The 26,467-nt window shown below is 43.3% G+C and overlaps 3 protein-coding genes across 4 annotated transcripts; all 3 read left to right on the top strand.

Moving 5' to 3' along the window:
• The first annotated feature begins 175 nt into the window (after positions 1 to 175).
• fam117aa (family with sequence similarity 117 member Aa) lies at positions 176 to 12,314 on the top strand. 2 transcript variants are annotated; one of them, XM_012825951.3, is made up of 8 exons: positions 176 to 1,000; positions 2,426 to 2,568; positions 6,564 to 6,659; positions 7,690 to 7,803; positions 8,381 to 8,497; positions 9,083 to 9,209; positions 9,551 to 9,743; positions 10,007 to 12,314. In XM_012825951.3, the coding sequence occupies exons 1-8, from the start codon at positions 883 to 885 to the stop codon at positions 10,275 to 10,277; spliced, it is 1,179 nt and encodes a 392-aa protein (XP_012681405.2). In that variant the 5' UTR covers positions 176 to 882; the 3' UTR covers positions 10,278 to 12,314. The 2 variants fall into 2 exon arrangements, with proteins under 2 accessions (XP_012681405.2, XP_012681406.2); XM_012825952.3 differs by lacking the exons at positions 176 to 1,000; positions 2,426 to 2,568 and adding an exon at positions 4,317 to 5,707.
• Positions 12,315 to 12,800: 486 nt separating this feature from the next.
• slc35b1 (solute carrier family 35 member B1) lies at positions 12,801 to 20,646 on the top strand. The gene is made up of 9 exons (XM_012825974.3): positions 12,801 to 13,463; positions 14,242 to 14,345; positions 14,719 to 14,849; positions 15,560 to 15,590; positions 16,317 to 16,477; positions 17,749 to 17,875; positions 18,489 to 18,595; positions 18,922 to 19,075; positions 19,223 to 20,646. Exons 1-9 carry the CDS (start codon positions 13,342 to 13,344, stop codon positions 19,270 to 19,272), a joined length of 987 nt encoding a protein of 328 aa, XP_012681428.1. The 5' UTR covers positions 12,801 to 13,341; the 3' UTR covers positions 19,273 to 20,646.
• A 2,685-nt stretch (positions 20,647 to 23,331) lies between these two features.
• ndufa4a (NDUFA4 mitochondrial complex associated a) lies at positions 23,332 to 26,355 on the top strand. The gene is made up of 4 exons (XM_012825703.2): positions 23,332 to 23,488; positions 24,736 to 24,824; positions 25,212 to 25,272; positions 26,020 to 26,355. Exons 1-4 carry the CDS (start codon positions 23,447 to 23,449, stop codon positions 26,074 to 26,076), a joined length of 249 nt encoding a protein of 82 aa, XP_012681157.1. The 5' UTR covers positions 23,332 to 23,446; the 3' UTR covers positions 26,077 to 26,355.
• Positions 26,356 to 26,467: the final 112 nt, after the last annotated feature.

The raw sequence follows: 26,467 nt of genomic DNA, 5'->3' as shown, positions 1-26,467 counted from the left end.
GCCTCATCCACTACAAGTCTGGAATATGTGTGGGTCTGTCAAGTGTTCTTCGTTAGGCCTGGGTCTGGCAAAATTCACTATAAAATGAGGGCCATATTCAAAACTCTCCAGCCCTCCAACATTTGTGTTTTGTTTTTTTTGCGGTATTTGCCGCCTATTTGAATCATTTTTTGATCTCATACATCTTGCAGATCTTGGTACAGAACCCTTATGAAACTCTATGGAACTTTTTTGCAATGGGTTTTTAACAGCGTAGGCGGGGCTATGGCGCTGACACTGGGACTGGCTACCGACAATGATGAATGACAGATTTCGGTAGTAGCCAATAGCACCAAAGTAGTGTTTTCATCAACCAACCATATGTAAAGTATGCCTCTAGTCACGCCCCGTTGTGAGTAAATTGGACACGAGTGTGTGTATGTGTATGAAACTTGTCAGTGTAGAGTTTGTAGTACTGGCCGTATCTACACGTTACAGTGGATAGATGTCTGCCTTGGAATTTCACAGAATTCAAAACTGATTGAGAGTGAATCAATCCGATTTTTCCTAGTAATTTCCATAGGTATTAGTATTGTTACAACTGAGTCTTCGTACCAGGTAAAACTTAGTGAAAATCTATCGCTACAATCACAAAGAAGTTGGCTAGCCTGAGAGCTAGCGAGATTACTTAGCCAAGTTAACGTTAACGTTAGCTCTCAAGTTTGGAAGCTGATTTTGTCAAGGACAGAATCTCGCTTAATAGAAAATAATAGAAATGATTTAACAGATGAAGTGAACGCTTGTCACTTCGCAAATAAGCTGTTAACGCTCGGGAGGCACTTACATTGCCTTCTCAATTGTACGTGGAACTTGTCGACGGGTTTGTAACTTACTCCACTTGGGATGTCGTGTAGTCACGGAATGGTGCGGGGAGGTAACCCTGGTCTGCTGCCTCTTCGTGCCACAATTCCTTTCCAGCTCCACAACAAAGCACAGCCACACTCTAAAGATGCCAAGACAGGTAAATACGATTGCAATATTGATCAGAACTACTTGAGACGTCCTGAAATAAAATGTATGCCTCAGATATGGGTTTTTGTGTTTCCTCCTGTATTTAGATTCCAACTAATCATGGCAACGTTGCTTGAAAGTTGATATGAGAATTGATAAATGTGTGTGTGGAGTGGTAGCTAATGCATTTATTCCATTGCAAATCAACAAAGTAGTTTCACCACAAGAATGTTTGGCCTGAACCATCCATCCCCCACCCTGGAACCAAGTGGTGATCTTTGTGTGTGTGTGTGTGTGTGTGTGTGTGTCTGAATGTGTGTGTCTGATGTCAAATTAGTGTTGAAGTACTAGAAGTTAACATGAGCTCCCAGTCTATCCAGTTCTGCATTCACGAGCACCCCTTTCAACTACATACAATTGTTTGTAGTAGTCTGCAATTTAGTATAAATGGTTATGGTAACAATGATGGTACGTGGACCTATTTGTACATTCATCTCACCAAAAGGAAACTCATCCCAACCCACACCAGATCTTGCAAGTAGTTTCCAGTCATATACTGACTGCATCATCAATATAAAATATATGGTCCTGTATGTCATCTCAGTTGCTGACAGACTAGTAGCCATTTTGACCACAATTCATTGTATCCTCATTTCAGTAGCCTACCAGCTGCCTGAGGCTGTTGTGTTAGCGATGCAAAAAAAAATAAAATAATATGTCATTCAGTCCAACAAAAGCAAATCAAAACCAACGTGCCAACAAGCGTTTGAGATATCTGACATAGATGCTTGAGCATTTCCCACATAGCGGAGTCTTCCCTCCTGACCACCCTGGCATGTGCCACACACTGAGCGCGAGGCTGGGAGTCAAGGCCACTTCCTTGACCCTCTGGATCACGTCGCTGGCTGTTCACAGACTCCCATCGCTGCGTAACCCTACGCTCGGGGCTACTGAGTTTATTTTGATGTCTTGTTTGGTCGTATGAGGGGGGGAGGGAGGGAGGTAGTTGTGGTGATTGTGTGTGTTTGTGGAGAAATGGAGTGGGGGCTGAAAAGGCCAAACAGAAGCATTTGCCTGGTGTTGAGTAACTGCCCCTCCTCCCCTGTCGGCCGTCACATGGAAAAGTTCCACCTGCCAGCAGCGCACAGCACTACCTGTGCTCCCACACCACATGGGGAACGGTTTAGGCTGAATGTGGAACCAGCTGTTAACTTACTATACAGCTATTGTCAGGGGTAGTGTCTTTGTCCTAAAGGTTACCAGTAAAAATGGTCCGATTCGCTTAAGAATGTTCATATACCCTTGAAGGTATGCATGCATAAAACCGGTAAATAAAGCAGGTTACATATAGAGGAAAGGTTGACCTCTATGTCCTGTCAAACATACCGCCGTTCTTTATAGCCTACAGCTCACTTTTTCTGTCTTTGCCCAACAGACAGGAATAAGTCCAGGCCTCCAAAGCCGTCTCTCCATCGGACGCTGTCTCTGGACACACTGGTGGGCCCCTACCTGCAGGGCCAGTGGCCCAAGGAGCCTGAGGGGCCGCACATCACCAGCGATAATGATAAGGCCACACAGGTCAGGAATACATCCTAAGTCAATCACCTGCTTTAGTACCTGACAAATACCTCCTTTGTTGCCCTGACAAATGCCAGCAAGGCTGCCTTTTATGCCTTAACATGACCAGTACATTTTACTACTAGCAAGGCTTCGTTCACAATGTCGGAAGACAAGTAAACACAGTGTTGATGGCACACAGAGCACTAACCGTCCCTGACTCAAATGATGCTATACATTTCAGATGTGAAACAGATATTTTGTGGAAATGGTTCGGTAAGTGCAGGCGTAACAGTAACCCTATAGTGGTGTTTTCTGACATGAATTGGAGTCGTATCTGAGACACAGCTTGAATCCAGTGTCCTTCTAGATTACCTAGTGGGTCTTGAATCTAGTGTCCTAGATTACCTAGTGGGTCTTGCTCAAGGTCATGGATAATGGAGGGCTGCACAAAGGACATTTTTTTTATTGCTGGCCAAAGTGGTGAGTGAAAAGGTGTATATACCTAGACACATTTCAAAAATCTTGAGGATTTCTTTTTTTCACACGCTCACAAGCTACCACCAAGTGAGTGTTTTTTAAAAAAAAAAAAAATTAATGTTACTGTTGATGTGGCTCTTCAGATTTCTTTAAGGCAATGCTACCTGTTGCAATGTTGCAATCTGGGGTATACAAAATGGCTTTTAATCAAGTGGTAGACTACACTGAACATTTTCAACTGTTTCAGCTATTTCAAACACTGTCACTATGACAGTTGGGTGTGGGTGCCTGTAATGACCAGTCAGTTAGTCAAATGAATCCCTGCTACCAGATACTAGTCATCAAAGTCCACTGCAAAACTTTGTTTCACTGACTGTGAAGATGGCAGCACAGAGCTAGCTAGCAATCTGGAAGGATCCATACGTCTCCTTATAATTGCTCTGTTTGTGATATTCACATGTAAAAAAAATTACAAATTAAATTATAATTATAAAATTATTTCTCAGATAGTTTACCCGAAGCAATGTGTAGCACAAAGAGAGCTCCCATTGGCTCACAGTGTAATTACTGATCCTTCATGGATGTTATGTGTTACAACATAGCACACGTTATTGCGTTTATTGATGCTTAATCCAAGTGTGATCACCAATCCTTGACGGGAAAGCCCCAGGACGGATGGCCTGTGTGAAACTGAAAAGCCAGTGCAGTGACCGACCGGCCATTTTGTGTCCCATCATGGCAGCTATGGCTCCAACATGGCATCTGCAGCATAGGGGCTCTTAGAAGTGTGTACATGGCTGAGTGGTTTTTGTTTTTTTGCTTTGAAAGAGGTGACTGAACAGAGGGCGAGGTTGCATTGAGTGTGTCTGTAGTTTGCAGTCTGCAGGTGCCTCTTAGAAGCAGCAGCAGAGCTGTTGAGGCTTACTTGGAGGGCTGCCAAATGAGGAGACGGTTTTGTTTTGTTCGTTGTGACCCGACCCTACCCTACCCTAGCTTAACCCGCATCTTACCATCAGCCATGTCTAACACAACAACCCCCCCCCCTGCCCCAGCCCCATCCTTCCTGCCTCTGCTCCAAGCGCCCTGTCACTCAGTCTCCACACGCCACACAAAAGCGTCTGCTTGTGTAACGCACTACACATCACCCAGACACATTCTCTACTGTCCAGCCACCCACTCAACATGCCATTGTCTTCACCACCCTCCCTCTCCTCCCTCTCTCTCACTCTCACACACATGCGGCCTCTCTGTTACTGACAGACACACACACACACACACACACACACACACACACACACACACATCCACACACATGCAGTCTCTCTGTTACACACACACACACACAGTTTCACACCCTGCAGGGGGAAATTTGAGTGAAACGTTACACTGATCCACCCCGTCGCCTGTCTCCTGGGACTGTGAGTACAAGGCTGTTTATAGGACCGGGTCCCGTGATCCTGGAGTGGCAGTCATTGGGGGGTGGGTGGGTGCGTGGGGGGGGGTCGGAGATCTGAGGGTGGCCAGTAGAAAAGGAGGGGGGGCGCATGATGGTGTACATTCACATAACCGCTAGAGCAGAGGAGGGGGTGGGGTGGCTCACTCCTTCGGTTTCCTCAAGGGTAGAGATGTGTGGAGGGGGCGCACAGTGACCGGTTGTATTTGTCATGTTAATGTGTGTGTCACATTTACGACTCCACTGCAGTGCTTCATGACCTCACTATTCAAAACCGTAAGGTATTTTTGACTGGACACTTCAGCAGGGAGAGAGAGAGAGAGAGAGAGATAGAGAGAGGGGGAGGGAGGGAGGGAGGGAAGGAGGGAGAAAAGAATCAGAGGAGAGGAGTTGGTGTATTTTTTTTTTCTTTTTTTTTTTTTTTGTCATTACCGGCGTGGACTTGGCCACAACTGGTCCATCTGTGATTGGACACCGGGGAGCAGACCCAGGGCAGAGGAATTGTGTGAAAGAGGACCGGACTGAAGATCTCAGTGGCAAACAGTCAAGATAGACTTCTAGAGAAGAGAAGGAAGGACCTGCCGATGGCATCTACTGTTCTGCTGAGTAACCCTCCTGTCTGTTAGATTGTGAAGTGGGACTGCGACGTTGACTAACCACTCAGTGGGGTTCAGGAGTGTTTAACAAGCCACACACAGGACTGGAGAAGTGGCATTCAGGAGTGTTTAACAAGCCACACACAGGACTGGAGAAGTGGCATTCAGGAGTGTTTAACAAGCCACACACAGGACTGGAGAAGTGGCATTCAGGAGTGTTTAACAAGCCACACACAGGACTGGAGAAGTGGCATTCAGGAGTGTTTAACAAGCCACACACAGGACTGGAGAAGTGGCATTCAGGAGTGTTTAACAAGCCACACACAGGACTGGAGAAGTGGCATTCAGGAGTGTTTAACAAGCCACACACAGGACTGGAGAAGTGGCATTCAGGAGTGTTTAACAAGCCACACACAGGACTGGAGAAGTGGCATTCAGGAGTGTTTAACAAGCCACACACAGGACTGGAGAAGTGGCATTCAGGAGTGTTTAACAAGCCACACACAGGACTGGAGAGGCAGAAGCCTTGCCTGGGCAACAGGCAGCGCAGACCCTGTTCTGGGAAAACCTGCTCCAGTTGGTTCCTATTGGTGTCGGGGGAGGGCCTGTGGGGAGAGGACTGATTATGTCGGTATGTCACAGGCATCACTGGTCTTTTTTCTCTCTCTCTCCTTCCCCCTCTCTTTCGCTCTCTCTCTCTCTCTCTGCTTTAAATGCATGAATGAATTTAACAGACTGTCTGCTAACTCTGTGCTTGAGTGCAGTTGTGTGTTGTTGTGAAAATAGGCAGCAGGCATATCTTGATCAGTACTGTGTGTATATGTGTCTTGACACAGCTGTGCGTGTGAAACAGGTGTGTGTTGTCACGAAACTGTCACTTTTGTCCTAAATTCACATGTAACATATTGGGCCCTTTTGTCATCAGAGAGGTTAGGGGAAAACCAACAGATAGTTTCTCTAAAAGTCCTCTCGTTAGACATTACATGGACAGAACCAAAATAAGGTCCTCATATTCATATGCATCGGTATATTTTGTGTTATGAAGATGAATTTTAACTGAATTTGAAGTTCAGTATCAAACCAAATCTGTTTGGAAACACTCAGATCATGCATCCGAAGTTCACAAATTCAGATTGTCTCTCTTCAATTTGCATGCAGTTGTATGAATAATCCTGAACCAAAAAGTGAGTTCACCTCTGGCTTTGGTCTGTGGGCACCAGGAATGGGTACCAAGCACAGAAGTTCAACAAGGCAGTTTGGTTCATTTGTGAAATCCGCTGGTCTACTGCATGTGTCGAGTGAAAACCTGGCGAGACCTTCTCTGTGTCTTACATGACAGTCTGACCTTTGTGTCAACCATCAACCAAGATTTGAAAAACAACACATTACCTAAATGATTCCTTTCACTTTTCTGTCTCTCACTCGCACCCTCTTTTTCTTTCTCTGTGTCATTAACTCTCTCTGTCCCTCTCTCCATCTCTCCGCAGACTCCCAGCTCCTGGGCAGAGGACAGCAGGGGGAGGAGAGGAGGTGGAGGCCACAAGCGCTCAGCATCCTGGGGCAGTGCAGAGCACCTTAGAGAGGTGAGTTTCTCCCCTCAGGGTCCTCCTCCAGGCCCAGTGCTCAATCTGAGGCTAAAAGCTTTTACTCAACAATATTACTTTTGACAGCTGAAACACCTCCATTACATTTGGCTGTTTTATTCAGTAATGAAATATGCAAGTAAACACAGCTCTTCCTTAGTGACATGTTTATGTTTGCTAAAATGTTTTTTGACTGGAGGATTATGAATTAATCCCATTTGGTGAGCACTGGCGGTGTGCTGTGATTATAGTGGTAGTGTTTTCAGAATAATGAATAATGATCGCATTAAGAACTTTATTTCTTGAATACTTCAACAACACTTTAATTCTGTGCTGACACAGAGCTATAAGTAACCATGAACAATAGGCTTAGAAATGGCACAGGGAGAGTTGTGCTACCCTTGAACAGGAATAGCAAGGTATGCTAGTTTAAAACAAGGCATAGTTAAAGCTTGTGGCGTTACATTGTTACATTTCAGTACCGTTTAATCTATATTGTGCCATTTGGATATAGGTACCGTTGTTAGCAAATGAAGAGATTGGTGATGAACACATGAAATCCACTATCACAGTGAGCCCCTTGTCACAGTTTGTTGATACAGACAGGACGTCCCGTTAAACAATCAGATAAGAGACCTAGTTAAGGAGGTCAGTTAAAAATCAAACAGTGAAGTTTGGTCCAGGCCAATCATTCATATACTGAATGTCATCTAGCTTGTATTGACATATAAAAAACAAAGCATGGGGCAGATCATTACCCCGAATGGGCCTGATGTTTTGTAGCCCAGCTTGGGAATCTCCACCTATAAATGTGTTGGGAGATAAAAGCAGAAGCTCAGCTTTGCATGGAGTAGTACAGTATAGCGTGACTAAAACATAGTCATGGAAATTGCACACCTGCCAAACCAGAAGCAGCTAACTGTTGTTGGGTGGGACTTGTACCGCTTGTTGTGCAGTACTGCCCCTTCCTCACTGATTGGTTCTCCCTGCCGCCCCTTCCTCACTGATTGGTTTTCCCTGCCGCCCATAGGTAGCCAAGCTACGCCATTCGCTACAGAAGCGCTCCAGACACGCCCCTCCAGCAGGGAGCAGTGAAAGGCCCGCCCACCCACTCCCTGGCAACCATGCCCCTGGAGCCACACAGGTATGCCAGCACTGAGTGTGTGTCTGTGTCTGTGTCTGTGTCTGTGTCTGTGTCTGTGTCTGTCTGTGTGTGCGTGTGCGTGTGCGTGTGCGTGTGTGCGTTCTTTAACCGCTGTTCTGTTGATTAGCCCCGCAACAGAGATTTAAAAATGGCCTGGCTTTTTATAGGATCTTCTGTCATAGAGCTGACATCTCACTTACTTACATACCCTGGCACACATACAAACACAATCCTTGTGTGCACACAAACACACACATACATATCACTCACATATGTGCTAATTTAGCTAACATGTGCACTTTTATATTATATGCACCTCCTCACAGGCTGATTGAGGTATGGGATATATATATATATATATATATATCATATATACTGTATAATATCATTGAGTTATGACTGATGTTACAAATTTACAAAAGCAGAAATTCCAAACACAAATACTCTCATATAGCTCACACAAAAAGACACGCATCCATTCACCCAGGTATGCTGTTGTATGCATATGCACACACACTCACATAAACACAGATTATCCTGTGCATTCAGTCTTACTCTGTCTCTCTCCTCCGCACAGACGGGTCCTCTGACCCCCTTGAGTCGCCTGGCCCCCCGGCTGAGGCGAAGCGTGGAGGGGCTCAACCTAGAGCTGGAGGGAGTGTTTGTGTCCGAGACCCCAGAGGAACAGCACCAGGTGAATTTACACACACACACACACACACACACACACACACACACACAGTACTTGTAAAAACTCCCGTGCACTTCCAGGGATGTTAACTGAACATCAAATAGAATGGAGAATGGAACATCCCCTTCACACCAGTGCCTACAGTTGAAATCCACTGATGTTTGTACTTTTATGGTGATTCATGTGTGTTTGTTTCTACTCACTTCTCACAATGAACAGCAGGACTGGTTAGGGCTGTTTAAGGAAGGAGCGCACTTAGCTCTCCAGACAGGGTCTAGATGTGAGCTGTCTGGCTTTTCCACCATGCGTGTCTGTCCATCCTCTCCTGTGACCCAATAGCCCTCTTTGGGTGTCACGAGCTTGTCTCTTTTCTTCGGCAGCTGTAACCGCCATAACTCTTCGGCATGGTTGACACATGCCAAACAAGGTGTTGTCTGGGATACAGTTGACAACTTGTTTACAAGATGTGCAACATTACCGCTTGGCTTTTGCCAGTGTGGCATTAGAAGCACGTGTGTGTCGCAAAACCAAGCAGATTTGCGTGGCTCTGTTTTTGTGACTCTGTTCGGTCTCTCTCCTACCTGCTAGATCCTGGAGGTACCAGATGGCCACCGCGCCCCTGTCCCATCCCAAAGGTGCAGCAGCGGCTCGCAGAGCGACCCCTCTCCCGCCCAGCTCTCTCCCTCCCACTCCCCCTGTCCAATGGCTGACCCCGGTGAGTGAGAGGAGAGCTCTCCTGTTGGCAGACTGATTGTCACTCAGGGGTTGTGTGCGCCCGGTGCTGATGAGTGTAATGCATAGACATATACATCAAACAACATCTATGGAAATCAGTTGGGAAATGTGCATGTACATGTGCATGTGAAGAGTGTTTTTTTAGCCAGAGAAAATGCAGCTCCCCACTCTTGCGTTGGTTTAGTAGTTTTTTGCCTGATCAATATGGTAGATGTGTCGATGTTTTGCAGCAACAGGCCTTAGCAGGCAGTGCGGTGTCTACATATATATATGTCTATGGTGTAACGGGTATTGATGTTTGGGTTGATGTGCCTTCCTCAGACATGGTGGAGTGTGTGACCCTGAGCCCCACTCCCTCCCCCTCTCCGCCCCCTGACGAGGTGCAGCCCTCCTCCCTCCTGCCCTTGTGCTCCTCCTTCCTGCCCTCGTGCTCCCCCCGGCCCAACAAGACCTACGCCTTCCAGAGGGAGCCCCCAGAGGGCTGCGAGAAAGTGCGCGTGTGGGACGAGGCCATGTGAGTAACACACAGACACACACACACACACACACACAATAATTACTCATAACTTCACCATATAATCATACTCTGGCCACAGCTACTAAGGAAAAACAGGTAGTGAGTAGGCCATCACAGGACTATATTTGAATTCAGTAGTTTTATAAAAATGTTTACTTTGACAGTCAGCTCACTCACCAGTTTCCATCGCTGTCAATGTGTCTCTGCCTTTCTCCCTCTACCAACCCCCTCCTCACTGACTGTTGTGTCCCCCTCTTCAGAGCCTCCTCTCAGGGGGAACCCCTCCTTCTACCCTCCTGTCCCGACCCAAACAAAGTGAACTTCACCCCACACGGAGGCTCCGCTTTCTGCCCCGTCAGTCTTCTGAAACCCCTCCTCCCCTCCATGGACCTGCTCTTTCGCGGCCTCTCCGTCTCACCCGTCACTGGCTGCCCAGGACAAAGCCCCACCCCTTGCACAGCATCAGGGCATGCTGTTGGTGGGTACCTGAGTGGGCCCCTCCCAGAGGGCCCCACCAGCTCAACCATGTAGCAGGGAATCGACCACAACTGGAACAGTAGTGAACTGATGGACAACAGATGAAAGATGATATTCTCCTCTTTTTTTTCACAGAGCTTTTAAATGTATACACATACGAACGGACATCTGGATCACTAGTGATAAATTGTTGCTCCCAAAAAATATATTAAACCTTATAGAGGAGAAAACGCATTTAAAAAAAAAAACAATCACAAGCAGCAGCACGGCTAATGGAAACATGGAAGATTTTTTTACACACAGTGTTGAAGCACTAGACGGTATATCGTTCTCAGGACAACCTCCTTGTGTCCGTTCTCTGTGCTCTAGATTGGATGTTGATTCCTGTCACTCTCAGCTGAAATCTGAGAGGACCATTACTGAATTGGCCTTTCAGTAAGGCAAGAACAGATGCTTTTGTGCCACTGTGTCATTTTCTGTAGTAGAGCATTATATTTCTCAAACGGTCAAATGCATACAGTACATGTGGCCTGGTTATCCCTTTGGCACATAGCAAACGGTAGACCAGACCTCGTGACGTGAAGTCAGGCTGTCATGGCAACCTCAGGACTGAAGACGGTGATGCACTCAGCTCATCCAGCAGGAAGAGTCACAGACTGGCAGACTGAGAGCCTCTTATGAAACTCCTGCACTAGCAAACTGGCCTCTCTGCAAATACATGGACTGGGCTGCTATTGTTTTTTAAGAGGGCTTCCCCAAATCTCACAAACCTTGCTCCACTCTGAGTATTTTATATTTTTCTCTGACATTGTTAACACCCTTCTGTGCTAGTTCAAAACAGGTGGTGCATAATTAAGAGGGTGAGTTTCGTTCAGGCTTTGCTGTCTATTGAGCTTATTCGGTATCTTTCCCTGTTCACCTGTAACCATAAGCTAATCGTTCACAGTTCGCAGTTATGAATGTCATGGATAAGACACAGAGAAGCTGTGTCTCTCCATTAGCCTGAGTAGCAAACCCTGGCCAAACCTACAAAAACGTTTCAATTGTTGAAGAGTATGTGGTATGAGTCGTTTTCTTTTTTTTAAATGTTTGAGTATTCTGTTAAACTGTCTGGAATGTAGTGTTTTTTTTTTTTCTCAAATGATTTATCCAGTACAAACTGGAGAGCAATGAAGGGCCTGTGATGAGCAGTGCTTTGTAATGGAGCTTCCTCATAGGTGAACATATGTGGAACCTGTGGCAACCTACTGTAGCCATGGTGCTACTATACCTACAGACCCGCATTTTTGGTGCCTTTTTCATTTTTTTTCTTGTTGTTCATGATGTTCTTTTTAAAAGCCAAAAATATGAAAGGGACGTTTCATAAAACATATTTAATAATTGTTAGAGGTGTCTTTTCAGGGTTTGAGATGCACTTTTTTTTATTTTTAGATTGCCAGTTTGAGTTGTATCGGTATGGTTGTTTGGGAAGGACAGATGGAAGATCTGGACCATAGTTTCAGTACAGCCATTTTGGAGGAGCAAGTGAGAAGTCATATTTGGTTCTTTATTGTCATTGTTACGATGTTCACTTCGGCTGTTGCATTTGTAAAACAATATGCGTATTTGTATGTATTTTTCACAACTCTGGCTTTAGGGTAGTGTACATCAGGGCTGCATTCTCAGAGGGTAAACATACTGCTTTTTGTCAGCACTTAAACTTTTGGTGGTTTTGACATTTTCTTTCCTTTTTGAAAAACCCTTTGAAGGTGTAGTGTATTTTGGGGTGTTATAAAGGCAAGCATATCCATCAGTATTGTTCATATAGATTTTGAGTTTAAACTGTTTCTTTGTAACACATTTCAGTCATGTGTTTAATGTGGTAGACATATAGTTAAGACTATGTTTTGAGTGGGAAATGTTTTGCTACTCCATACAATCAGTGATTTTGCTTGAAAAATGTTTACATGTTGGTGGTTCAAGGTTTTCTTCCATGTTGCTGTAGCATATTTTTCATCTGTTGTGTACTGGAACTGTGTGTTCAGGCTGTCTTGAGTGTTCAGTTGTGTTCATAATTCGTATGATTGGATGAATTAAAAGACCGATTCTCAACTTTGAAGTCTTTACTTTGCATGATGTATTTTCAATGATGTGTTCCTCAAATGTGTGTAATTTCAGAGGTTCAACCTTTCTCTTGTTTTCATTCCCCTAAAGCACGTGTACGTGCAAGAAGCGCCGCCCCCTATTCGTTCAGTCGCTGAGGTTAAGTCTATCTGAGCCAATGAACATTCTCCACATCCCAACACACAAAAAACGGTAAGCGCCAGCACCACTAGTTTAAAGAAAGACCCCATATTTTCAGTAGCCCGAGCAGAGTGCCATGTCAAAAGTAATGGTAAACTATTGTGGTATGTGTCGGTATGTGTTCGCAACATTACAATACGTCCATTTGCAACCATTGTCTCACATTTTTTTAGACGAAACACATTGATATTCAGTCAACTGCATTTATGTCATTACATTTCCATTTTCAACATTAAACCGCCCGAGTGAAACAATTTCATGTATTTCGCGCATGGAATTCGTGGGACCCGCCACGTTGGGATGAAGTAGTTCCATGATCCTTGTTTAATTATACGGTTCCATGGCATGTATTCAATTAGGAAACGCTGCATACCAGTCTGCTAAGCCCACCGGCACATTCTGAGGAGTTCCTTGCGTTGTTTGGTCCTTCATCTCCACTAATCGCTGACGCTCCTTACCACAATGAAAACATTCCAAGTTGCCGCTGAATAGGAGCATTGGTGCTCTGTTAGTAAAAGTGCCGTTACAAGGGAGATACAAGCCAAACGAGATATTGCTGGGTGAAAATGGCATGTCAGTCAGCAAAGCTAGCCGAGATGTTAAATAGAAAGCCAGTTCTATAAGGAAGAGGACATTTGGACATTTCAATCAGACGCTAGACCAGGTACAGAGATAAACACTCATCCTTTGTGACTGCGGGCTATCCTTTGGGGTGCCTAACAGTGTCACCATTTCCGGATTTGTGACAACGGGGATAGTGGAGCGAGACGTGGGTCTGAGGAGCCAAGGGAGCGGAGCGGTGTCTGTGACCCTACCAGCACTGATAGACGACAGCATGACCGAGGGGAAGGGAGACGGGAAGGCACCGTTATGGCTAAATGAAAGACTACGATTCATCATCTGTTTTTGCGGAGTTTTTGTATGTTATTTCTACTATGGCATACTCCAAGAAACAATGTAAGTTGAGTCAGTGCGCTATCGCTAGCAACCTCACACAACTAATGTCAATAGAGACACGTCAGGTTTCATTGAATCTCAACGAGCCAGCTGTCAATATCTTTCTTAGTTTACCTAGCGTTAGTGTACCTAGCTAACCATCTAAGAAAACGTTTTCGCAGCAATAGCCGGTAGTGACTTTTTGCGCACGAAATGCTATGAACCTAACGTTATTATAAATCAATGGATGTAGTTGATGGATTTAGGATAAGCTTTTAGCTATTGTGCAAGTGTTAGTTTGTTACAATACCTCCTAGCTTGAAATTACACATTTCTCATAAACTATTCTTTTTTAAACAATCAAAAGCAGACTGTCTGCGTACACTTGTGATTTTTTGTAACTGCTTTTTCTCTCCTAGATGTACACGTTCGCTCAGATGACTTTTGACATATAACCTAGATTGCAAGCCAGCAAGTGACTGTATTAAATGTCATCATCCAATAGTAGACATCAGATGTATGATAGGATATTTTAAAGTCACTGCCTGGTGACTCTCAGTGGACGCTTCTACTTGGCCCATGGTTTTACGTAGATTAGCTACATTCATGTAGATAGAAGCTATGCTGATCTACGATGTCTGCACAAAGGTAGACTGAGCCAGATACATTGTCCTTGAGTTTTGGTTCAGCAGCTTTTTTTTTTGTCAGAATTCACCGCACAATTACAGTTATCTATATTTCCAGTTTGTTCTATATATGTATCTATAACAGCCCCATAATAATATAATTGCTTCCTCAGCACGCGAGGAGAATATGGCCAGGGAGAGACGAAAGAGAAATTTCGCTATGCCACGACACTAGTGTTCATCCAGTGTATCTTCAATGCTGCATTTGCCAAAATCTGTAAGTAAGCGTTGCCACCCCACAGCCTTGTCTATTCTCTCATACTGAGTTGACACCTGTGTCTGTGTGTGCCTACACTACTATGTACGCTATTTCATTATAAACTCCATTTGCTAAGCCGATAAACAATACAATCAGTTTAAAACGTTCTTTTTTAGGCAAACAAAGAGATTAAGGAACCGATTGATCATCAAGTCCATAATGTTACTTCTCTCAGAGTAATAAATGTGTGTCTGTTTGTTCTTGCAGTTGTCTTCTTGCTCTTTTCCTGCCTTTGTCCCCCAATGTATTCTCCTTTCCTAGGCCTCTGTGCCCTTCTCATCTCTATTCAACCTGCTGAACTCTTTCACCTCTCCTCTGTTCTCCTCCACAGTGATCCAGTTTTTTGAGGGTTCCAGACAAGACCACACAAAGAACTGGCTCTATGGGGCGTGTTCTCTGTCTTACCTGGGTGCCATGGTGTCCAGCAATCTAGCCCTGCAGTATGTCAATTACCCCACACAGGTGCTTATTGCCTTTGGCTTAAACAAGTTCAGATTACTTAAGTCTGTTTGTATACACACATGTTGTCAAAGAAAGCATCGTAAGAGTGTATTTTTGAGGACTGTAAGGATGAGACAGTTACTAAACTGCATGCAAAGGCCATCTTATTTGTTTGTTGTAAAGGTGGTTACAGTCAAACCCAATGTATGGATGCGTGTGCATAATGACCTATCCACCATGCTATTATGGATGAATTTAAGTACACCCACTCTAGCTGTCTCACTAAACCTCCATGACCCATATTTCAACTTTAGCAGAGCCCCAAACCAACAAACCCCCCTCCCTGCATAACCTTCAAGAAGCTTTTGAAGACCCAACTCTTCAAAGAGCACCTCCCTTCCTAACTGGCACCTTGAGTAGTGCTTAACTTGCACTTCAGCAGTTACATTCCTGCACTTCCTTTTCCTTTCTAGGTCGTTTTTCTATTTCTTATGTAAAGTAGTATTTTTTTTAGGTATTTATTAGGTGTTTTATTGCTCTTAGCTTGACTGTTCTCTCCCTTGTACGTCGCTTTGGACAAAAGCGTCTGCTAAATGACAAAATGTAAATGTAAATGTTCCCTGATCTTTTCCACTCCTCTCTTTGGTCACACTGTACAGTACAAATGTATGTGGTGTACTTTTATAAGAGTTTCCTTTTCTTTTTTTCTCCCCTTCTGTTAATATTTCAAGGTGTTGGGGAAATCTTGCAAGCCGATTCCAGGTAACTGATGATCACAATTATGTATAGTAATGAAGCAATCATTTTCTTGTCTTCAGAATGTTTTATGTTTGGCTGGCAAATTATATTAACCTCAGCTATTGCACAGTCTATACTTACCGCATAAAAAGTAAACATGTGGAACTGGGCATCCGTACGTTGATTAGAACAGGAAGGAAAGCAAGACTGTACCTCCCAGAACTATGTGTGCTCTTGTGCAATGCTGTTGTCCAACCTGATAGACAAAGCATAGATTACTTTGTCACACGTGCAAGAATCCAGTTTCCCAGTGTTCCATGTAGTACTAATGCCTGATAACTTTTGCCCCAATATTTTGAAGTGTGAAAGTGTGTCACAAATTGTATTTCTTTGGAGTTTTTATAGACATGAATCATATGTACTGTGCTGGGTTGACTGTCTATACATCTGCACGATGTCCCCCAGAGAGGACTAATATGGAGACAGTTTTAGTTAGTTAGTTAGTTTAGTTTAAGACAGGGCTATACATGTGCTCATTCAGTACAAGCTTATCATGCTTGTCCAAAGGCCATGTCAGCCTGTGCAAACACATGTTCATGTGGCTGCTCAGTGTCTCCTTGTCATGGAAATAAACCTTATCTAATCCCCTTGGGTAACTAGCATTGTAGTTTCACATACAATGTGTGTATTGCATTGCATGGTAAAAGGGCATAGCGTTCACTCGGGTGTCTCCATGTCTCTGTTCTTCAGTGATGATCCTGGGTGTCACCATCCTGAGGAAGAAGTACCCCCTGGCCAAGTACCTGTGTGTGGTGCTGATCGTGAGCGGCGTGGCCCTCTTCCTCTACAAGCCTAACAAAGGGGGATCAGCCATGGACGAGCACCAATTTGGTTTCGGAGAGATGCTGCTGGTGAGCATCTGCTCTATTTGCAATCCCACTCTTAGATTCTGAGTTAAAAAACTAAAACTAATTACCCCTCTCAATAGCTGCTACCTGATACAGCACTGAGGGGCCACGACAGATAATGATCTCTATGCACTCCCTGAGGTAGTGTCCCAAATAGCACACTTGTTCACCTCCCTGGCTACGTCCTGCTGCACTAGTAGAACAAGATGAATCTGAGGCTGGTCTGGTCTTCAGCATCAAGCTAATTAGCACGCAGTTGGACAGCTGCACAGTCATGTTCAGCTATTCATCATTAAAGCTGGAAATGAAGCGTCACTACCTTAATGCCCTGCTCTATCCTCGTGGGAATCATTGTTCTGTAAACAGTAAACGCAGGAATTCCCCAGAACGGCATGTTCAAAGGAAATGATGGCTCATGGCTCTTCACAGATATAAAAGAGGTGTGGGATCTTATGTAATGTTTTATGCCTTTGTGAAGAGAAAAACAGACTTAATTATAGCCTTTTCTCTTCTGCTAAAAAGAAAAAATGTCTTCCATAATGTACTCTTTTCACTCAGAATATGAACAGATTGTCAGGCCCATTATCATTTTTAGGTCTTGACATAAGACAACCGTCACCAGAGGTGAGAGTAAGTGACCGCTACAGTAGCAGTTTCTATTTCTTTACGGACGTGAATCCCCCTCCCCCCACTTAACCATTAAGTGCAAACTGAACAGCCGTCAGCAGTATTTTAGGGGAACTTTGAAGATTTCTGCCACAGTGGTTGAAAGTCAATTCCAGCCGTTTCCATCTGTCAGACTGCTCAGCCATATGCTGCTCTTTCTGTGGTGGTACCGGTTCTGAAAGTGAGACGGCAGACACAGCTGCTCTCCTAACGGACTCTGAATGCACCGCACTAAGCCGGGTCATCACATGCACTCAAAATGAAAGGACGAGCTCTAGCAGCTGGGACTCAAAACAGCAGAGCGCTTCCTCAATTCTCTCTCGCATCGTTGGGCCATAACTTTGTTCTAACATTGTAGCTGTTTATTGACTGGTAGCATCATTGATTACCCAAAACCCGGGGCCATTCAGACTACATGCCTTTTATTTAGGTCCATGTGCCCCTCTTCCACATCTCTCTTACCAGGTGGTGAAGCTCTTCAGTTGAGCCTTTTTTTAGACCAGATCTTTAGTGTCAAGGCCATGTTGCGCTGCAGCTAAGCCTGTGTTTTACCTCACCCTTTCTGCCATGGTGTCTCATTTGTTGCACTCTCTGTCTCTCTGCTGCAGCTGTTGTCCCTGACCCTGGATGGCCTGACTGGTGTGTCCCAGGATCACATGAGGGCTCGCTACCAGACAGGAGCCAATCACATGATGCTTAACGTCAACCTGTGGTCCATCCTGGTGCTGGGTCTAGGTGAGACTATTAAGAAGTGATTTATTCAGTTTGTTAGCACTTGAGCTCCCTAGCTACAGGCTAATATGGGGGATTTAGTTATTATATTATTTCAGAAATGGATATTGCAGGGGGGCTATATATAGTTCTGAAGGACAGGAAGAATCTGAAAGTGTAATGCCATTCGTCCAGCTACATTTGTCATACATGTATCCTTTTAGTTTTGGGTCATTTGTTGAAATGAATGGCAGTAGTAATCCTGGGTAAACTGCAGGTTTCTGACCTGCCTTTAATGGCTCTTTGCATTGAGTGCATGCCATGTATTATTGTAGCTCTTCTTGCTCCTTACAACCACCAGAGGGCAGCAAAGCTCCACAGGACATGACATAATTTCAGTCTATTCTGTCCCCCCTTCCCCTCCCCCCACCCAAAACAAAAGGAGGAAGCTTGATTGGAATGAAATGAAAGATGAAATCACTGAGGTGACTGTATTATAAACATTGGCCCAGAATAATGAGGGCTAATGAGGGAATAGGGGAATAATGAAAGTGAGTGCACTAGGTGTGCACACATCAGAGGAACAGTGTGTCAAAACCTCACCTCCCTCTTTTCATCCTATTTTCCCCTTTTGCAGGGGTGCTGTGGACTGGTGAGGTCTGGGACTTCCTGGGTTTTGCTGACCGCTATCCCAGTATCATCTACAACATTATGCTGTTTGGACTTACAAGTGCACTGGGCCAAGTGAGTCTTCTGTGTTTGTGTTTGTGTGTGTGTGTGTGTGTGTGTGTGTGTGTGTGTGTGTGTGTGTGTGTGTGTGTGTGTGTGTGTGTGTGTGTGTGTGTGTGTGTGTTTAATTTGTTGCACACACACACCACAGTGTTAGAGGTGGCCCTCTCAGACACACACGCAGTTCATCCAGTCTGGAGAGGGTGAAATGGAAGGTCTTTCATACATCTCTTTCACTACTGTTATTCTAAATCTAATTTGAGTCAAGACCATTCATCACATTTGTCTGGTTTTTGTTCCTGCTGTAGTAACATGACGCTGTCTTCACCCTCTTCTTTCAGACCTTCATCTTCATGACCGTGGTGTACTTTGGACCCCTGACCTGCTCCATCATCACCACGACGCGCAAGTTCTTCACCATCCTGGGCTCCGTGTTGCTCTTTGGCAACGTTATGTCTGACATGAAGTGGACCGGAACAATCTTGGTGTTCATGGGTAAGTGAACTGGTAAAGAAAACATCCATCTGTGTAGCTCTTTCTGTTTCTCGTTTTTTATAGGAAGGAAATGGCTAGTAGGTTCGGTGCAGCGTGGATACAGATACTGTCTTCACATTTGGGTGTTTTTGTTTTTTTGATCTGCAGGTCTTGGATTGGATGCAAAATTCGGCAAGATGACCAAAAAGACAACATAATAGCATTGGACAGCTGGAGATGCGAGTGAGATTGTGTGTGTGCATATGTGTGCGTGCGTGCGTGTGCACGTGCAATGGACTGACAGACAGTGATCCAATCTGTCTGCCTTCTGCTGAATCACACGTAGCCATGCTCCATGGAAACAAACAAAAAAACTCCATTCATTTAGCTGAGGGGAATTAAGTCCTGCATCTGCTTCTGGCTGAGGTTCATAGGACCCTCTCCACACTTCCTTTTCCATTCTTCTTGCCCCTGTGGTGGGCACAGATACATCTCATCCAAAACAATTTGGCCAGTCATTCGTGTGGTCTCTCAAATTTGTGTAGTATCGACTGGCCTTGTGTGACTGGACAGGCTGTTCATTTCTAAGTCAACCCCAGACCATAACAGATGTATTTGGGGAAATGTGGTTCAATGCAATGGCTACCAGTTTAAGACTACAGGACTCATGCATATGCCATCACTGCCATCACGTCAGCTTCATCAGCAAAGCAAGGGATTCATCCACTCTTGCTTGAAAGTACACTAAATCATATACTGTATCATCATATATCTGTTCATTTAGTGTGTATAAAAGGAACTTTTGTTTTAATTCTTTGTAGTTGAGGAACGATATCTTGAACAGTACACAGTGCTGTAAGTCTTATGATAACTGTTGTAGCATTTCTTGAGTCTGTCGAAAGTGGGCACGTGGCTTTTTTTTTTTTTGTATGTGTTTCATACACGTGGTCTCTCATGAAACATATTTAGTCAAAGATGTCTTCACTGTTAGCTGTTGCATTTCCCCTGTACTTTGAAACAAGAATCATAAAGCACACATGGACGAAGCACCACGGCTCTTTATTCCCCTAAAAGCATGTGTGCTTGAGACGGAGTAACCCACCTGGCTATCTGGATGATTGTTGTTTTTGAATCTCTTGGAAGATGTAGCCCCTTTCATACCACAAGAACGCAACAGAATGCTTTCTCGTTTGTAGTCGTCACCTTTGGTACATGAGGGCATTGGGTCATCATGCTTTAACACACAAATCTCTTCACATCCTTGCAATCACATAAAAAAAAAATTACAAACTGGATAGAATTTCTTGATGTTTATTTTTTATACTCGGTTTTTAATGGTTATGCCCTGTCCATGAGATGAAATCCCCAAATAATCAATAAACAATGTTCTTTTTTTGAGAAGTACAGTAAGAGGAATTACAGTAGATCTTTTAAAAAGGAAGTCTAGAACATACAATCTGTCTCCTCTATGTATGCCTGAATATTTCCATTCTTGCTGATATCTGCCTAAAACATTGTGTGCAGATCTGCCAACAACATCCAGTCTCTGAAATCTGAACACCCTCTCAACATTAAACCAAGATTGGACAAGGGTCTTCTTGTGGTTGTGTGTCATGTTTTTGTCAGAATTATGTAACTTCACGACCATGCAATTAAAGAAATCGCTCTGAACTTAATTGGCAAACCATAGTTGTACAAGGTACAACCCCCTCAACCCAAGTCCTGCGACAGTGACGGTGGCTTATAAGAATCACTGCCTTTGCTTTCAATGCACTGTTAACGACCATAACTTTATTTCTTTTCTGTGTTGTGAGCACTCTTAAGACGGTTAATGGTCCATGTTATACATACGTGCAATTTTAGAGAAACAAACCAGGGTTGGTGTGAGGATGATAATCTGATTAACCCGAATGAGCTGAGAACCAATGGCATCGCAACCCAACTGAGTCTGAAAACTTTGAAATCTGAACAAACTGCCCTTAGGAACAGCTTGGCAGAACTGAACTCCTCAGAGTTGGGGAACATTGTCAGAGCAAAAGGAAGCAAGTTTTCTTCCAGTACAACGTTTTACTTGGCCTGACTGAGGTTTGCAAAAGACCATAAGGATTGAACCAAAGAGGACTGGAGGTCATCTTCTAAGGTCATCTTCTCTGATGAGTCCAATTTTCAGCTTTGCCCAACACATGGTCGTCTAATGGTTAGACGGAGACCTGGAGAGGCCTACAGGCCACAGTGTCTTGCACCTATTATGAAATTTGGTGGAGGATCGGTGATGATCTGGGGGTGCTTCAGCAAGGCTGGAATAGGGCAGATTTGTCTTTGTGAAGGACGCATGAATCAAGCCAGGTGCGAAGTTGTCCTGGAAGAAAACTTGCTTCCTTTTGCTCTGACAATGTTCCCCAACTCTGACGAGTGTTTTTTCCACCAGGACAATGCTCCATGCCACACAGCCAGGTCAGTGAAGGTGTAGATGAAGGCACCACATCAGGAATCTGTCATGGCCAGCCCAATCTCCAGACCTGAATCCCATTAAAAACCTCTGGAATGTGATCAAGAGGAAGATGGATGGTCACAAGCCATCAAACAAAGCCGAGCTGCTTGAATTTTTGCGCCAGGAGTGGCATAAAGTCACCGAACTGCAATGTGAAAGACTGGTATATTATATTATTAAACTTTATTACAGGCTCAAGGCCCACATGGAAGATGCACAATACATATAATCAATAAATTACATATAAATACATACAATCATAAATACATTTAAATATACAAGGAAAGAAGGGCTAAAAAAGGCACTCATGCCAGTGTTCCCAGATCTTAGATGTGTACTTGACAGAGCTGCGGCCAGGGTCTGTCATCAGATCAACTATAAAATTTGTAGAGCAGTCCAGCCGACTCATAAACTTAAAAGTAAGGTTCCTCAGCAAGGCCATAAAGGTGGTTAGACCCATATTACAGAACAGCTGACTGGCTCTAGTACTCCTGGGTTTCTTCAGGAGTGTCCTAAGACAGTCATTATAGGCTACTTTAAATTTACGCAAGCTCTCCTTCTTGTAATTCACCCAGAGTGGAGCTGTATAGAGAGGGGTGCAGTAGACTCTATACAAATTCATTTTAACATCATATGTACAGTGGTGAAATTTTCTAACCAACATGTTAGCTTGGACATAGAGCAATCTCCTCTGTCTGAACATGTCGGCATCATCCTCCAACGTGTCTGTGATAATGTGCCCTAAGTATTTGGTACTATTGGACACTCCCAGAGCTTGCCCAGAAAGATGAAAGGCAGGGAACTTAATATCCATGTCCTCCTTAGTTCTACAGACCATTACCACACTCTTATTGGCATTATATTTTACATCAAAATCGACCCCATACCCCATAGTACAGAGCATGCCAAGACATATGAAAGCTGTGATTGTAAATCAAGGTTATTCCAACAAATATTGATTTCTGAACTCTTCTTAAGTTAAAACATTAGTATTGTGTTGTTTAAAAATGAATATGAGCTTGTTTTCTTTGCATTATTAGAGATCTGGAAACACTGCACCTTGTATGTTATTTTGACCAGTTGTCATTTTTCTTCAAATAAATGCTCTAAATGACAATATTTGTATTTTAAATTTGGTAGATATGTTGTCAGTAGTTTATAGAAGAAAACAAACATGTTCATTTTACTCAAACACTTACCAATAAATAGTAAAACCAGAGAAACTGATCATTTTGAAGTGGTCTCTTAATTTTTTCCGGAGCTCTATATATATAAACTGTGTCTTGTGAAGTCGTTGTAGGCTGTACCTGCAACCCTGCAAAACAGCTGATAACACAAAATTCCTACACGATATGTTGGCTTTGCACACCTAATACGGCCTAGAAGAACTCCATTAGATGAATATCTGTCCACATTTTAAGTTACTGGAGCGAGTTTATGAACACGCTTTTTGAATTTTGAATGTGATGTCCACGTGGGTAAATTCGTTCCAGTAACATTTTAGTAAAGACAGATGAGAAACCATCTAAAGCCGTGGGACTGTCATCACTCTGGTTGTGTGGGCTGATTTCAGATCAGCTATGCCTATAAATCTGGTTGATCTCGAGAATTAGGCATCTTTGGCGATGCCTACATGCATGTCGTTTCAAAACAATGAACCTGAAAAAGTTCATACCTAACTGCTAAGGTCATGTGAATAACATATATAGAAAATATTGTTTTCATTATAGCAATTACTGTTACCACACATATAGGATTGAATATGATCAGGCACTAATGCGAGGGACCTGTGATACTGGTTTCCTCATCAGTCCTGACTCTTAGCCACATTTATTGTGAGTAGGTCGCGAGTAGGCCGCGTTTTCTGTACATTTTGGGAGATCTGATATCTTACTGGCAAAATGCTTGGGACGGTTAGCAAACAACTTAGGAGCCATCCAGCTGTAAGTAGTGTTTTGGGGGCCGATGTCTGATACTTAACACTAGAAATGTTATCTGAAATAGAGTGATGTTAACACGATAGTAGCAGACACTAGCTAGCCAACCTGCTAGTAAGGTAGTTACGCTATGCTACTTAGCTTGCTAGCTGACGTCAATTGTTTTTCAGGCCGTTGTTGACGGTTTGTTAACCTGGTTGATTGGCCGTTTTAATATAAATGAGTGACTATGACAACGGGTTGTCTCTTGCACCAAATATCTTCAGCTTAGTTTGTGAATGTTAGTTAACGTGAAGATTGAAGTAGGACACTGGCTTGGGGTCATGTCAGTTTAACCGTAGTAGAGAGTACCCCCTAGATGGGCTTTAGTTAGCTGAATGTCAACTTGGAACTACGGCGTTTCACTAGAGAGAGCAATTTGGTATTTGTGATGTAGCTTTTGACATTACTAAATGTCTTACTCCTTAATACATTAATTATCCAAATAAGTAGGCTAAACCCTGATTTTACCACGATATCACTTAGTATTAGCGGGCTTATCTTAAACGTATTAGGCTAACGATACACTTCCAGGCAGCCAAAGAAGGCCTCGACGTCTCGTCAGTGTATAGGTGACCTCAAGGACGATTCCGGTGAAACGAGGACACGATTGCTTGCTATAACAAAGTCAAAGTCAAACTTATTTATAAGACACATTACAAAAAAAACCTTCCTTTCACTAAAGTGCTGTACAATTAAATCACAATAAAATAGAAAACAGAAACAAAACACTCAACTAAGCAGAAAGCAAGTATACAAATTATCAACTCAGATCAGGAGAATCCCAATGCTAGAAAATGAAAGTGGGGTTTGAGCCTCGAATTTAAGGAGTCAATAGAGGGGGGCTATTCTGATCGAAAGGGGGATGCAGTTCCACAGTCTAGGGGCTGCAAAAGCGCAGTCACCCCTGGATTTATGCTTTGGTTACAAAACAAACTACTTATTTTCAACTACTTTTTCTTGGTAACAGGGTTTTCTTTCAAGACTGGAATGTTGGAAGTTATTGATTTGTAGCGTAATTTTAATAGCTACTTACCTAACGTAAAAAGATTAAGAATGTTATGCTGCCAAATTATATCTGGGTTTTTTCGGGATCGAAATGGTTATGCCAGATTATATACAGTTGTAGTGCTGTCAAGATCCTGCATACGTTGTATGGAAACAAGTGGCGTCTAAGTGCTGACAAGAATTTTCTCCCTTTTGTTTTACTACAGCTTATTCCCTTGTTTGTTTTCATCGGTGGTGGTTGCGTGATGTGTGCAGCCTACCTGGCAAGACTGGGCATCTGCAGCCCTGAAGTTAGGTAAGATTCCCGCATTACTATGACATTTCATGATGGGTAAAGTCTCAGGGCTGGATTTTATTCATAAAATTCGTATAATCCTTACTATTTAAACTAGAAACTATTCTAAAATAATGAGAGCAAAATGTTAATGTTGTAATTACAATTTGTAGTGCAATTGAGTGCTTTTATGGCTAAACACTGAATTTGCTGAAATATTTTGGTTTGATTTTCCCATAGACGGCCTTTATCATTTTGACTTTCATTGACATTTTGACCTTTATGTTATACACTATGCAACCATATTGACTTATGGTTGAAGTTTGAGCCCCATAGGAAACATTGTTAAGTCCATTTATTCACCTGTGAGCTCATTTGTTCCATCATTTTATCCATTCATTCATTCAGCTGGAATAGGAATGGGAACCCTGAGCCCTGGAACAAATTGGCTCCCACTTACCAGTACAAGGTATTACACAACATGTTCATGAACATCTAAGGACATTCAAATCATGGTTTCTGGTGTGGTTAATTCATTGAATCAGCATTTACCTTTTTTCATTGGAGTCCCCAGCCAACTAAATAGGCACAGCAGACTGAATCCAGTCATAGACATTATAAGCAGCCCAGGATCCAACGCATATTTATCTATTTGGATTAAGATGACGGTATCTGAATAATGGCCTCTATTTCAGTCAGTTGAAATACTCTTTTGACTGTAACAACAGTCAGAATGGTTAGAAATTATATACATAAAGGACATAGCATTTGGCAAAAAGATCTGACGTTCACAAATCCCAGTCCACCTAGTAGTGTTGGCAAGAATCACAACTGCCATGTCTAAACCCAGCCAGCTTTAAACTTTAATCCAGGAGTGCGTCCCATTAAGATGTGGATTATCTCACGTGGGCTTTTGATTTGCTTCGTAGTAGCAAATCTAATCAAGCAATCATTCCGTGCTAACCATTTGAAACGGAGTCAAGTAGAGGGATTTCAGTCAGTTCTAAAGGGTGCAAGGGCTGTGCAAGTGTTCTTTTAATGGCGTTGCCTCTCGGATGATTGCCAGCTGTGTTTTGAATCTCCTCATCAGTAGGCACTCATTCTTCTTCATCGCTGTTATTTTAATGGCACTCCTGTTTTTAGTTTTTTTTTCTCCATTTAGTTGCTATTGTGGAAGTTTTTCTGTTATCTTACTTGTGCCTTTTTGTTCTTGCAGTTCTACGCTGTGAACTTGGACTATTCTAAGCTGAAGAAGGAAGGCCCTGACTATTAAACTGCTACGCATATCAACTACTTCTAAAACAGTGCTGGACCAAAGGCTGAGAAAAAAACACCTAAACTAGATGGCTTCGCTCATGGAATGGAAGTCTCTCTCGTCCCTCTTCTAACCCTGACTCTTTATGCAAAGATGCTGGATCGCACAATGCTTTGTCTTGTCCTTTTTGAAAGTTCTCTCCTTTTTAACTCCTGAGCTTTTCTGAACTTGTGTTTTTTCTCATTCTTCATGGTGGTCCACAGCAATAAATTGAGAATCTTCTCCCTCACACAGAGACTGATGTCTTTGGATTTATTTTTAGACCTAGTTAATAGTTCTGAAATGTCCGGTGGATTACTTGGTTTACAGTTTCATAATGCAGCAGTTACAGACCCTGCCTTGCATGCTT

The sequence above is a fragment of the Clupea harengus genome, chromosome 1, assembly GCF_900700415.2.
Source record: "Clupea harengus chromosome 1, Ch_v2.0.2, whole genome shotgun sequence".
NCBI classification, from domain to species: Eukaryota; Metazoa; Chordata; class Actinopteri; order Clupeiformes; family Clupeidae; genus Clupea; species Clupea harengus.
Note: the sequence above shows the minus strand (reverse complement) of the source record. Positions and strands in the feature narration are given on the sequence as shown.